This window comes from Charadrius vociferus, unplaced genomic scaffold, assembly GCF_000708025.1.
Source record: "Charadrius vociferus isolate BGI_N301 unplaced genomic scaffold, ASM70802v2 scaffold611, whole genome shotgun sequence".
NCBI lineage: Eukaryota > Metazoa > Chordata > Aves > Charadriiformes > Charadriidae > Charadrius > Charadrius vociferus.
Window position 1 is genome coordinate 1,754,613 of NW_009646844.1, and position 15,026 is coordinate 1,769,638.

General features: G+C 39.2%; 2 protein-coding genes across 2 annotated transcripts in view; one reads left to right on the forward strand and one right to left on the reverse strand.

The window, feature by feature from the left end:
• LRRTM3 (leucine rich repeat transmembrane neuronal 3) overlaps positions 1-10,187 on the reverse strand; it is a 90,686-nt gene extending 80,499 nt beyond the window's left edge. Inside the window, exons 1-2 of the mRNA XM_009894000.1 lie at positions 9,916-10,187; positions 8,065-9,596 (exon numbers count right to left, since the gene is read on the reverse strand). Coding sequence (XP_009892302.1) covers positions 8,065-9,596; positions 9,916-9,919 — 1,536 coding nt within the window. The 5' untranslated portion in view covers positions 9,920-10,187. The remainder of the gene's footprint in view (positions 1-8,064; positions 9,597-9,915) is intronic.
• The window catches only part of CTNNA3 (catenin (cadherin-associated protein), alpha 3), a 518,658-nt gene that overhangs the window by 224,173 nt on the left and 279,459 nt on the right, over positions 1-15,026 (forward strand). The gene's annotated exons all lie outside the window — the stretch shown is intronic.

Sequence of the window (15,026 nt, forward strand, 5' to 3'; positions counted from 1 at the left end):
AATTTCAAATTCTGGGGAATTTGTGGTAATGTTCTACCACAAAGGTGAAGTGCTCAACTATTGCAAAAAGTGGGTGGAATCTGGGTGTTTAAATCCCCATTTGCTGCTTTGAAAATCTTTCCTATAGTCTGTTTTAAAATAAACAGGATTATCCATAGGAAACTAAAAAATTAATAACAAAACACGAATTAAGATGAAGTCTAAAATGGTTTTTCTCTTTGATTCCAGTTTGCATTTTGTAAACTGTATTCTGTCATCTCTGGCTTTTGCACAGCTTACCACAAGCCAAATAGATGCTTCTGCATCGTGTATTTAAAAAAAGAAAAGCAAAGAAGAAACAATGTGTATGCTACTCTACATTATAAAGTCTGTATTTTAGAATAAGGAATCCATTTATGACGGTTGTATTTTCAGTGGCTCAGAGATTGTATGACTAATGTGTTATTACTGCTTATTATCTACACTTTAGCAAAACACATGTTCAGTCTTCATGTTGCCCTCATCTACAGCTACTTTTAATCTTGAGGGCAATGAAGGGAAGAATTACAAAGGCAATTAGGTTGCCTGGCTTCCATTGGAGATCTTGTTTTGTACCTTTGAACGTTTTGGGCACGTTTTCTCCCCTGAGTTACAGCTGAGCAGGAAAGGGGATAGTAATCTCATTACATCATTTTGAAGTTGATTTGTGACTTTTGCAGCCTTTAAGGAAGTGGGTAATATAAATGCCTGATTTAAAATCAGAACCATGAGTTCTACAGCACTGATTATTATAGACACTACTTAAAGAACTGGTATTCAAACATTGAGTAAGTTTTTTCTGACCGTAAGAGGACATATGTAAGACCCGACAACACAACCCATGATTTGTCCTGAAGTGCAAACAAATGCCAGGAGAATGTAGTCAGCTAGAGTAATGTACATGTTACCACCTAGCAGTATCATATTCCTAAAAATGCTGAAAATAATCATAAAAGAAACAACAAAACAGTAAGATAAAATATAGTTTGATTATTTCCATATCAGCTCAGTCCCACAGCTTCATAAAGAGATGTCTTATATTATAAGAAGGTATTTTTCTCCCCCTCATTATTTAGGTGTGAAATAAAAGTTAGAGACATTTTTTTATTTTATGTTTAAGGATGCCTAGAACCAGGCAGTAGCAATTTTTTAAAAATAGATGCTTAAAATACTTTAAAAAAATGCATAAACATTTATTTAACATTCCAGTTTTGGTTTAGAAAGTGATTTCATCTCTTTTAAAATCAGTTAACTTCTGGAAAAGCTGAGTGATCCTCCCTAACTTTTTACTAGCACTGTAAGCCATATGCCGTCCTTTCCCTGAATCTTTTCTGTTTTCCATCTCTCTGTATAATGATGCACGTGAACAGAAGTGCCCATAAAAATGCAAAGTTTTCATATGGTTAGTACGGCCTGCTATAGGATATAGTGCAGGTCTAATACATGACGAGTATAGGAGTTAGTGCTGGATTTCAAGTGAGAATGACTAATGAAGGCTGACTTCACGATGACAACTTCTGCAGGCTGCTGCCAATATCAAGGGGTTTAGTGTTTTTTTTTTTTCTTTCAGCGTTAAGCAATTAGGTTCCTGAGAGACCTAGCTAGTTAAATGTTCTGCTAGTTTGAAGAAGAAAAGGATTTGCACACAGAACTGGGCAGATGATTTTCTCAATGGTGTAGTGAAGCAATAAACCTTGTAATGCGTTTATGTCCTTGTTTGGAGTGTAAGTAGATGAGTAATTAGGATGTTTTATTTTCATATGTCCTTATGATGTGTTAATAGAGTCTGGCTGTGCTGCCACAAAACACTGAGAATTTGCAAGGTTGAACTGTAATTATGAAGTCCTACATGATCTCAATACTGCTAATGGTGAAGTGATAGAAATTTAACATTCAGTCAAGAGTGTAAACTGTGACATAGTCAATGTATTAGTCACACACAAACATAGTAAGTGAATGGTTTTAGGGGTTAAGAAGACACATTTGAGGGCTCTTTGGAGAACTCTTTCAAGATTACACCTCCAGGCATTCAGTTTCTTCTTGGCAAGTGAAAGAGATTGTGAGAAACTGTAAGAATCTGTAAGTGAAGAATGAAATATTTTGTTCTGTTAAAGAGTTTGGTTGATTTCAGTAACAAAGAATCTTAAGCTTGTGATTTTTCACATGAACACAAAATATTTCCTGTAATAACTTCAGTAAGTTTCATTAATCTGTTCAGAAAGTAAAAGTTAATAAATAGGCATTAACTGCCTTTTTGTCCCTTCTCAGTAAACAATGCTCATTCTTGCGTTAGAATGCCAATGCTATGGTCGTGATAGTCTAACAATAGGAGCAAGAGAAGAATTGTAGGGAGGTGTGATTTCTATGATGGGTTGGACAAACAAAAGAATACTGCCTACTACTTGCAAATCTTTTTTCATTATTGCTTTTACGATTTTTGTGCTTGTTCTAAATGAGATTTGCGGTTTCTCTGGTAGGTAAAACTGTGGCCATCAACTCACTGCTGGCCATCCCAGAGTGTCTTGAATAAACTCCATTTCATTACTTTACGACCTCCTTGGTGATCTGTTCATAGCTGTTGAACACAGTCGCTTTTTGCTTTTGTGCCCTTCTGTGTTCCATTCACCGTTATACCAAGAAACGGTTTGGCTATAACCCTGAGGATCACATCAAATTCCTATGCTGTACCACTGTGATAACACCCATTCTAGAAAACCTAGCTAGGCTACGTGTCATGGACTGGTAGGTGACCTCCAAACACATGTAAGTACATAAAAAGTTAGAAGTACGACTGTATTTTGTTCAACGTGCAGTGAAATGAGTTCTTGTGCGTCTTCTTAAGGGAAATGAAATCTGTCTCTTATCAACAGAGCTATAATCCTGATTTCATTGGCTTATGTCATTCACTGTGGTTTAAAATTGCTGCCAGTAACGTTGGCATAGAGTTACTTGGAGGCCTAAAGTAGTTGCTGCAAAACATAGAGGCAAATATGCTGCATATTCCTGTGTCACCGGTGGGTTTCCCGTTGTTTGGCTTTATTATTACTTGTGAATTTGACCTTTCATCATTTGCTTCTTGTCTCTTTTGCACATTGTGTGTTTTCAAGATGAAGCTGTTACTTTAACTTGTTGCCAGGTGGTGAGTGCCCTTCCTTTTCATGTCTAATAATATCTTCCTCATTATGGTAAAAATAAACTCAAAAATGTTATTTTTTAAAAAATCTTTTGCTCTTAGGAAGTTGAGTTGTTTGTAGTCTGAGTGTATTTTTATAATATCTTAAAATGTCACTTAGTGGTGTTTTATAGGTAATAAGTTCTAAATCAGTGGCCACAAATTTGTTACAGCTCCTGTCCTTATTTACTTATTATATGCTTCTTGCCTTTTACTGACAGTAGTGGCTAACACCGTGGATAGACCTTTTCTTGCTAGCAATCATCTACTCTTATGTTCTCCACTCATTCACTATGTTCAGTTTGACTCCTATACACAGAGTTGAAGTTAAAATACAGTATGGTGAAAGGATTTGATGCTACTAGCACGTGATACCGAAGAGTACAAAGTAAAAAGGCAAACACATCTGTATGTGAATTGATATAGACAACAGATACCTGTGATTAAGCTAACTACCCGCTGGATGTCACTATTGTTCCACAGAAATGCATCTAAGAGAATATTTTTCTAGAGTAGAGTAGCTGACAGCAAAGACCATTAGCTTGCAGCAAACTGAAAATTTCTAATTGTGTTTGCAGGAATATTGTACATTTATGTTCATTTTGCAATTGAATTTTATATCAGCGTTCACTATTTCATAATAACAATAAAAAAAAGAGCATTGCCAAACCTTTAGCTGTGATGACTGTGTAAGTGCAGATAGTGAGTAATGAAAACCTAGCAGCCAGTAGAGAAGCTTGCATTCATTATGCTCAAGCCACTTGTTCTCATTATTATTCTCCTACTCTGCAATTGCTGGAGGTAATCTCAACACAGTGAATGAACATTACCAGTCTCCTTGAATTTGCTTAGTACATTAGTTATTTTCTTTTTCCAAAGATGTGCGTTCTGTGAGGTTTATTATCCTGAAATACCACTTGAATATTCTAGGAGCTGGCTAGGAGAATGTCCTGATGTGAGGAGACTGGGTTCTATTCCCAGTACTCAACTGGTGTGTGATCTCGAGCAAATTACCTCAAGTCTCTCATCTTTATTTGCCATCTTCTGTCTGTCTTCTCAACATCCCTTGTAAACATTGAATGCAAGAGATTGTTAGAAGGTGTTTGTACAGTGGCTAGCAGAGGAAGTCCCGACATCTTTTAAGATTTTTGGGGCGTTACAATAAAATGAAACAGTCTTGTTTGGTGATTCCACCAAACAATTCCACCATTTGTCTCAATATTGTTTAAATAAACGTAGACTACAAACAAGACTGCAAAACCAATGACAATGAAAACAGGCATGGAAGAGTACTGCACTTTGTGGCTTGAAAAGCCCTGGTCTTCAAGTGGTAGCTCCAGAACACCATATATGACTCTGGAGAAGGAATAGAAGTTGATTAGAAAACCCCCAAAACCACAGCAAAACAAACCCCAGACACCTGCAAAATGCATTGTTGCTTTCCTACACTTGGAATATGTAGGCAGCATCAGATCCATAAGGGATAGCCGGGTCAAGAGAGGCACTCAATCGCATCTCCTTCCTCAAGTTGATACCTGAAATACTTGGGGTACTCCAAATCCTTAGGGGTTTGTAAGAGCTACCGTTGCTGTTGTGCATCCTCTGGGGATTCTGCAGCATCACCCCAGCAAGATTTTAACAGTCTTATGAGAGACTGGCACCAAAATATCCAAAACCCAAGACAAGGTGGGATCAGAATTCTAGGTACCTGCTGGCCAAACTGGAGAGAAGCAAAGGAGAAATTTCTTTCCTGGAATCTTTGGGGCTTTCACACTTCATTTGTATTCAGGAAAGGGGCAGCCTTTCACAGGGACTGAAAGTTGCTCAGCTAAGACCATGTAGTTTCCTACAAGATGATTAGAATTTGTGACTCTGGTGGCCAGGCCACCCAAAACAAGTCACTTCTGAAGCGTTTCATTTGGCAGTGGTGAGGCGAAGTTTAGCTTAGTTCATGTAGTCTTTGCGCAGATGAAAGCCTGGGTTTTGTAATGTTTTTTTTTAACATGCTATGCAGCTGGTTTTAAATGGTTTCTAAGCCATACCCACAAGAGTGGGATTTAACAACTCGGCTCGTAGGCCTCGGGCTGTGCAAGAAGGTTCAAAGAGTTACACTGGGCATCTTACTTGCTGTAATTAGACAGTGGTTTCATTATCAATGACTAAAGCAGCAATTACACATTCATCTGTGTTTGGTGTATGTTTGGAAATTTATGAAAAGTGAATCTGTAGTTTTTCAGGCAATAAATGAATTAGTTTATCTGAGCATGTCTGTGCTTGAATATAAACATCCTATATTTTCATTATTCTTTTAATCTATCTATGATTAATGGCATGCTGGCCTTTCTTTTTCATGCCCGTAATAAAATATTTTTCAAAGGGAGCTACTGATAATTTTACAGGTATTGCTTTCTGTAGAAGGTTATGGATTGGTTCTTTCTGAGTATTGTTATGGTTAGAACAAGACATTAAAGAAGCTTAAAAGGAAGCATATGAAGTCAAACTCAGTTATAAACAACTCATTCACAATCACAGTCCATTAAGAAGTTTTAGAAGATTGAATATTTTCAAATAGCAAAAATTCTAAATTAATAGTATGAAATTATTTTCTGATTGTAGTTAGCACTCTCAAAACTAAACAGCAAAATTTTCTTCTACTTATGTATATGTATGTATAAGCACATGTATGATTTGGGCCAAATCTTTCTTGCTTTGGCTGTGCCTAATATTAGCCACCACTGCAGACATTAAAGCCTGTAGAAGTACAGAGATGGTTTTTAACAAGAAGTTTACAGCGAACTGTAATCCTTCAGTACAGAGCTAACCAAGACCTGTGATTCCCATAATAGCGAAGATAATTCGATGTGTATTGACTTTGTGATAGCAACTTTCAAGGTACAACTCAGGTTAAAAATCGCAGTCTGCTCAGTGCTGCTAAAGCATCTCAAGCACTTGCATTATTAATTGTGTGGGATCCCCTTTGTACCCAGTGAAACAGGGTCTCAGTGTTGCAGAGTTCAGGATAGTCTCAAGCTTCTACTCTCGGATATTTTCTCACTACAGTCCTTGAAAATGAGAATGGTTTCATTATGTGAAAAAAACCAAAGCAAAACAAAAACCTTTCAAGTGTATTAGTTCTTTTAAAGAGATGCTTTCTAGCTTTTTTTTCATTGAATCTAGCATATTTCAAGGTGGTTGGCTGTGATTATTTTTTTTTTCCAGTAAATATTCAGGAGAACATTCTGCTAAGGTTTTGCTTTTTCTAATCTGCTGCAGTGAAACTGCTTTATAGAAACATTCCCTCCCAAGTGATTGAAGATGTGCAGTTTACCAAGTCGAATCAAGGTATAAAATAGAGAGAATTAAATTACTTGCTTACATATAGGTGCTGCTGTATTGTTTCAAGAATGACACCCCACCCCCCCGTTAATTAAAATAGGAGGTATGATTTATTTGGAAATATGGGGGATGTCATATTCTTCTGCAACCAAAAAAAAAATACATGACTTTGGGAGAGGGAGGGCAGGGAGTAGCTGGATTACAAATCTCTGTTTTGTCCAGAACCACTGATGAATGACTATACATTAAAAATTAATATCTGTGAATTCTTGTAATGTCATTAGGGTTTTGCTAAGAGAGAAAAATTTGTTACTGATTTCTTTAAGGATTCTTGGATGCACTCTTCCCAGATCAGTGAGTAACCAATTTTCTCTGAAAGCTCTTTGCAGTTGTAGTATTTCTAAAATGTAGACTGTTTGGCTTTGTAAGTAATGAAGCTTTATTTAGTTATTAGAAGGATGGTGTGCAAAACACATCACAAAACCCTAACAAGCTCAGCCCAGCAAATAAAAAGAAATAGAAGAAAATGACAGATTTAACGGTTTCCTCAGCTACATTAATGTCTTTGACAGTCCTGAAAAGAGAATTTCTAATGAGCACTGAAACAAATGCGTGCAGGAAGTGGTCTTGCTTTTGCTGCTGCACATTTGAGTTCCTCTAATTGCATCAATAAGGAATTTCTGCTCCTCATTTAATGAATGCCTTTTGACTACTTTCTGAAAGGCGACTGGATGTAAGGGATAAACACTGGCACCTTTTGTATGAAGTCACATAAACAGGTTTCAATTAATAGTTATCAGCTCTAGAAATACTGTATTATAATGCAGTACAGTAAACCCCATTATACATTTTTATCCTTAAATTTTATTAAGCCTAGGTTTCCCTCTGCTTTGCTTTTGGCGTGAAACCTCATGTCCTAAGACAGTGCTTTAAGTCCCCACTGGCTTTTTAATATATCTTGTGTTGGCCAGAAATCAGGCATTCTTTCAGAGCTGTTCCTGCACCATCTCTCTCCTCAGACAACTCAGAATTCATATGATGCCACAATACCTGGATCTTTAGTTTGGTTTTGGCTCAAAAAGTGAGTTTCAGAGCAAGGACTGGGGTTGGGGAGGGGGAGGGGGGATGGGGGACACAGGGGTAAGGGAAGCTGAGTTTGATTTTTATTTGCTTTTTTTTTCATTGTTGTCATTTTTCTCCCTAAACAGAGGCACAGTCACTGCAGGTGCAATGGATTACTTATGAAAGAAGTTTTCTATTTAAAAACAAGAGAGACTTTAATGAAATCAGTAGAGGGTTTGTACAATAGGTATTGTATTAAACCAGAGCTCAGGCTTCACATTGATTGCGGTATTTAAATTTCAATGAGTTGATTATGTATGAGAGTAAAATAACCAGTATTATGAATGTACAAAAAAGTGACATGGAAGAGCTGTGCCAGAAAAGTGAGAAAAACGTTCCCTTTATAGTCCCTAGAGTTCAATAAAGCACCACTATTTCCCAGCTTTTAAAAGCTCTTTTATCACAATGGTTCATACCTCACATTCCCTGGAGCCTGATTTGTTATACGTGCAGGGTCCTGTTCCATTCAGCAGCATCTCGCTGGTTTCAGTGTTGGTAGGTTTGTAATCTACATAAAATTCCTGTGTGCTTGGAGTCATTTGCTTCAGCGACTGTCTTTTCTTTTTCCTGTGCCTTCGCATGAGAGAGCGCTGCTGCAGCTGCTTCATACTGGCTGGGTAACGCTTCCATGACACATAGATTACCAGCAGGATCACAAGCACAGACAAGAAAAGGGCCACGCTGCCTGCTATGATTTTATGGAAGGAGATGTGTTCCGTGTCGTGCTCGGGTTCGGAGCTCGATTCAGTGGCTCCAATAGTTGGGGGCTGAGGGGGCTTGCTGTCATGTTTAGGCCTGATGAGTTTTGGTTTAAATGTTGGCTTTGGGAGAGCTCGTGCTAATTCAAACCTTTCCGTGGTACTTTTGCCACAGATGCTGTAGTTCTTCACTGCATCGATAACATTCACCCCTTGCAGCTCTTTGGGGCTGGCACAAATAATTGTATTTTCCCTCAGCCCTTTAAAACTTTTAAGCCAGTTTACCAGAGAGCAAATGTTTCTGCTGCATTCCCATATATTCCCAGCAAGGCTGATGTCATTGAGGGATATCCAAGAATCCAGAATTTCTTGACCAATAAATGTGAGCTTGTTTGAATCCAGGTTGAGGCGCTGTAAATTGGGCACGCACTGAAAAACACTAGGTCCACTGAAAGCTTCTATTTCATTGCCAGATAAATCAAGTCTTTGTAATGAGCTCCAGGTCCAGGACATAGTTTGTCCTATCACGCTGATTTTATTCCACTGTAAATAAAGGTTTTGAAGGCTGACTAGCCTTGGAAAAAGTGCCAGGTTGAGCTTAGAAAATTGATTGTGCTCCAGATGAAGCTCTTTCAGTCTGATCATGCCTGCAAAGACATTCCTTGCTAAACTTCGGATGCGATTATAACCCAGGTCCAACAGTTCAAGGTTCCTACAATCTTGAAATATTCGAACAGGGATGGTTCTTAGGGAATTGGACCGCAAATGTAAACTCAGCAGCTTCCTTAAGCCCCTGAACTGTTCAGATCCCAGAGACTGCAGCTGATTGTATGACAGATCCAAATTCCGGAGATTTGTCACAGGTCTGAAGGTATTATTAAGAAAATAGGAGATTCTGTTGGAACTCAAGATCAACTCTTTTAGTCTGCGTATTCCATTGAAAGCATTTTCGTCAATATTGCTGATGTGGTTATGGTCTAAATAGAGCCAGGTGAGTTGATTAAGACCTTTAAATTGATTGTATTTTAGTTTTTGGAGGCTGTTATATCGAAGGGACAAACCTAAACAACCAGCAGATATACTTGAGGGAATCTCCTGCAATTTCTGAGATTCACAATATACCATTTTGCCTTCACACCTACAGCCCTTAGGGCATCCTCGTTCAGCAGAAGAAAGCATTGTCAGTAATACAGTAGGGGCTATTACCAGAGCTACAGCTGATCCGCTCAGTAGCCTAATTACATTGAAACCTGGAAATAAAAACAACTTAGAAAAGTTATCCCCCCACACATCAGTCATTTCTTTCAATCATGCTAAAATCTTTTATCTCAGCAATCAGTTAAAAATCCCTAGCTCGACTCAACTACTTTTCACATTGTTTTCTTTACTCAGATTTTTTTAAAGAATGCCTTTATATAAATACTGGAAAACAGTTGGGTAAAAGGTGTAATCCCTAAGCAATTTAACTGTAATAACAAATCACATCAAGGTAAGTCTATGGAGTAATTAAAGCACAGGCTATGCAGTGGCTATGAACTATACATTAAAAAAATAACGTGAAAAACATACCCATCCTTTGTGTTGTTCAAAGGTCGTCCTTAGGTCTTTTGTTTTTTGCTTAGTGTGCCACAAGCATGGCAGCCCCTGTCAGCTGCACTGTAGTGAGTCAGGGCTCGCTGACACCCAGGAAGAAAAATTGGACCCCTTGGGAGATGGACCGATTTTGGAACATTATTCTTTGCCAGCCATGCAGAACACTCCAAGAATAAATCAATCCCAACACAGCATTCGCAGCAAAATGTCAAATTCTTCCTAGGTAATAGGATCTTCATGGATATTACGTTTTTGCATCTTTATAGTTAGGAACCTGGCTTTTAAAATTTCTCTTTATAGGAAAGCATGTTGGATTCCTCCAAGCACCATTTAGCTATCTGCATTCACACATCTGTATTCCATAGCACAGCAGTTCCCTTACTTAGTACCCGATCCGGCTAGGAAGCTGCTTTGTAGCAAAGAAGGTAGAATAAGCCCGTACAACCAACAAGCTCGGCTCACTTCTGCATACTGTCATTCTGAAAGCTCCGTCCGACTGTTGCTTTGGTTTCGGCGAATGCAGTCTTATGTAAAGCTGCCCCCAGTGGCGAAGAGTATTACGGGCATGTGCAGAAATGTCTTCCTTTTATCTTGCAAATGAGTAAGCTCTGCTGGGAAAAGAGTGATTGTTCTGAGTGACTAATAGAAGCGCAATGGTCAGCTCCGGTGTAAACGAGTGAGGTGTGCTGAAATACCCAAATCCTCTTAGTCTCTCTTGCTCTCTCTGAAAGCTGTTTTGCCTCCCTCAACTTAATAGCTCAGCATGAGCTGCTGAGACTTTTGGCTGAAGGGCTAACGTGACGTTTGTAGGACATAGATACAAATTTTCGGTCCTCGGGGTTTGGGGTTTTTTTTGTACTGCATTAGGCATGTGTTCACGTGACCTTTTTGCAATAACTCACTGGTTTTTAGTGAAGTATCAGCCCCCTCAGTGTGTCTCTTATCAAGCGTTTCAGTGGGGACACTATATTTTATAGCATGAAAAATGTTTTGGAGCTGACATTTTGCCTTTTTGCTTTTTTCTTCTCTGTTAAAAGGCACAGTGCCAGGAGGTTAGAAGAGAGTATTGTGCTCATTTATTTCCCAACTTGCTGTCACTTCGTTCCACAACACTAACACTTCAAACACGGGCTTCCATAACCCTTACAATATAGGGACGAAGCAGCTCGGTGTACTACTTTAATCAGGGGAATTGTTTTGACTGTAACTTATGACATGGGCAGGATTTTATGTGAAGGTACAATATGCAGAGGTTTTTTAGGTGTGTGACTCCGGGCGGTCTTTATATGTCACATAAAGAGCCTTTTTCGCTTTCCGTACTCTTCCCTTCTTTCCTGCGTGCGGTAGAGAAAGGGCATATCCTCTTATTTGGGCAGAGCAAAGGTAAGATGGCATTACAGCAAATGCACCATGCTGGCAATCTTCCTTCACCAAAAAATATGTGATCAGAGATGATGGTGGAGAAGTGTAAAATCATGGCTCTTTGACGTGCAAGAATAGGCTAGAGCCTGAAGAGAAGTGTGCTGCTCGTTAAAAGAGGTGTACAGATTACAGTCCCTCAAATGCAACCAGACAGCTCTGAGAACTGCTTTTCCTTTCTGAGGCAGAATCCTTACCCCTTCCAATAACGTGCTTTGACTTTTCCCTTATTATTCACTGCTGTGAGCATAGAAGAACTTAACATGAGGTGAAACCTGAAATTTTCCACGCATTAAAATGCCAACATTGCCTAGTACTTAGTCTGTGAATGACTTCAGGCTTAGAGTAATCCCACTAGTATTAATGCACCTATCTATAGTGCCTAAATTAGGAGCACCCATTGCCCCTGGCTAGCAACTATGAACATCTTTCATGTCGGGAATCAGAAATACGTACCTGCATCAAGGCACATCCTGTGAGAATTCTCCCCTTTGGGTCAGATTTGTGGTGAGGGAAAGGGTTAATTCCTCCATTAATCTCTGTCACCACCTCCCATTCTCTACTACGCCTTGTTTCTGGCTCTTCAAGCTGATCTGTAGGGCTGAGGAGCCAGCGACAGACTGCAGACTGCACTGGGAAGTGTGATAGTCTGGGGAGCTGTTCTGCTGACAGGAGTGTCATGTGCCAGTCCTGGTGTGCCTCTTACAGGCTTTCCATCACTGCCTTGGGGGCTCTCTGTACTCGATGGAGCAGGATTGGCAGCTTCAGAAGACAATTCAGACCTTTGGTAAGCCAATTTGCCTCTTGGAAGTGCCTCTCTTCCTCTGTTGACAGTAGAGGATGCCCGTGACAGGTAAACTCTTCATTGAAATGGCTGTTAGGTTCCTAAACTTAGGTGGCTTGAAATTAGGTGTAAATCTTCACCTGGTTCAAATACAGCATATAAAGCTTCAGGTTACAAATTCTTGCTCCTGAAGAGTTGGTGCTACTTTGTATACCAGCTCAGTCTGAGCCTTCTCCCCAGACTTTGCTCATTCTCTGGCTTTTCTTCTTTTGTCTTCTCTCCCTGCTCCATCTTCGTTCTGGAGTTAACAAGTAACTTCTCTGCCACCATGAGTCAGCAGAGCTTCAGTAGCTTTTCCAGGGTTTTAATAATTGCCAATATACTGGACAAATAAGAGGGAACAGCCACTCTTTTACCATGAGTTATTTTCATTTTTCTGAAAGGGGTGAGACATCAAGAGATGAACAGAGAGAGCATCAAATCTATGTTAATGGATTGCCAAATTCAATTTTCTTTACTGAGATCCTTTTTGAATTACACAAGCAGGAAAAGTGCCAGTGTCTGATAAACAGTTTTTTAAAATTACATTTCTGTATCTTCATACAGCTGAATGGGTTCTTTTCAAATTGTGGAAATAAAGCCGCTCCCAGTATGAAACATTTCATACAAAATTTCAGACCAGTCTGGCCATATTATAAACTATGAAAAATAGAGAATGAAGTTAAAGCTGCATTTTAGATGAGAAGATACTTTTTGTAAGGGGTTTAACCTTTGCCTTGTGTCAGCTACACCTTATATATCTGTGCAGCCCTGTTGTATTACCATTTAACTCATGTAACCAGGAAAAAAGAACTCAAGGCCAAACTGGTTAAATTCTCTTATGGAAAAGCCGGTTTTTATTAGAACTAATACCACAAATCTGGAGCGTCTAAAATCCAGGAGTTTGTTGAAGGCTTGGTGTGAATTAAACTTGTACTCCGTGTGTGTTTGTGTGTATTTGTTCTGCAGGAACAGTTGCTGTAGTCACAGGGCATTTTCAGTTCACCTCTGCGCCATTGGTAGGCAGCCCTGCCTCCTGTCCTGGAACACCAGTTCCCAGTCCGGAACAGGAGGTAAACACTGCAAGTAACAGAAGTTTCAATGCCGTCACGCTGACTGAATATTAGTGCTTAGAAACAGTGTTATTCCTTCTCTTCTGCTTATGAAGACAACATTTTATGCAATTCTGCAAAGACAGATACTCTTAAGAGAAATACTTCATTTATTTGTGTACTCTCGCACACAGTCTGCGTGTTGGGATTTCAGCCTTAGACATAAATTGCGATGCCACGGAACCCGAGAAGCTTATTAGTTTTGAATTGTATGTCTCCATGATCACTCCTATTCGTTTTTTCTGGGGGGGAAATGACATACATCAGAAAATACGTTCACAAATATGTTGCTAAATATGTCTTAACATTCATACAGATGAAAAGCGATGTGTTGGGCAGAGCCTGTGATGAACACACTGTTTTCTTCATCAGCAGGACAGACAAATTAAATTGAAAGTTGTTTGAAATTGATGCAGTATCCCAAAGTAGTGATGGCCTAGATTTTTCTCTTGGTACTAAACTTTCAATAGGTTTTCTGCCTGGAAACTGTTCTAGATAGATTTCACTGCTATCTGATTTTGCAGTGATTTGCTTTAATTTAATTTCATGTTTTGGTTTGGTTTTGCTTATGTAGTTAAATTCTCATATGTTTTTGTTTTCCATTCATTGTGGCTGTACCTCTCTGTACCTAGTTGCAACTTCCCTATGGAAAGCTTAACATGAACTTCAGCCAGAATAGTAGAAGGTGAATCAAAAGACGACATTCACTGTGAAAGCCTGTTCCTCCACAGAGCTGGTTTGGAATTGAAACATTTTTGCAGAGGAAGGGGGAAACAGCAAATCTTGCATTTTTCAGGGTTATGTGGAGGCACCTGTAATGACCAGGTATGTCTCTTTGCTAAGGACATTCAAAAGGAGGGAAGAAAGAATTATCAGGCGCCAGTAGAGAGGGGATGAGGGGTACAGGGAAGAGTCACATACTTCCCAAAGCAAAAGGAACCAGCAGTTACCAGCTGCTAGTGGGATTCCACGTAAATCAGCAGTCAGAAGCTTTCCCCTGTTCTGTCACTTGCTTCTAAATCAGCCTTCCTCAGGACATTTCATGCTTACTTTTTAAAATGCAGTTCTTGTTTAACGATGTTGTTACAAAAAAAGAAGTAATTTTTTTAAAACTTTCCATTTCTGTTACTGTCATAAGAAATCCATTCAGAAAAGCAGTATGATCATTTCTAGCCACAGAGCATTATGTTCTTAATGCACAGACTTCAGAATTTAGACTTCTGGGTGCAGCATTTTTATGTTCACAGATAGAGCTCCTGGGTCTAGGAGTGCCTTTATGTGTGTAACTGCATGTCCCTTTGGGGAACCATAGTTAACAAGTGCTGCACTGTGTTCTTTTTGGGTTTATGAAGTGACAATGTATGTCTTTCCCTTGACTTTATTTCACTATAAAGAAACTAGGAGTCAGCTGGGTTAGCGATAGTAGCTTGTTCTAAATGGTACTGTAGTGTGCTATCACTACATCATTAAGAGTAGATAAGTCTAATAAAATGTGTTTGCAATTTTTGAGCCAGTGATTAAATGAACCTGCTGTTCCATGAGGATCAGATTAGAGCTGGGGGAGTATAACTCCCAGAGTAAATATTGGAGCGTGGGAAGGCAGAGGGAAACTCTGGATGCAGGATTTGCCGAAGGCAGACATAAAGAAAGGGAAGTGTGGGAAAGCCAGGTTCAGGGAACGTGCGGGCAAGGGAAATCAAGGCAACAGAAAATGCTCTGAAGAAACAGGGAAA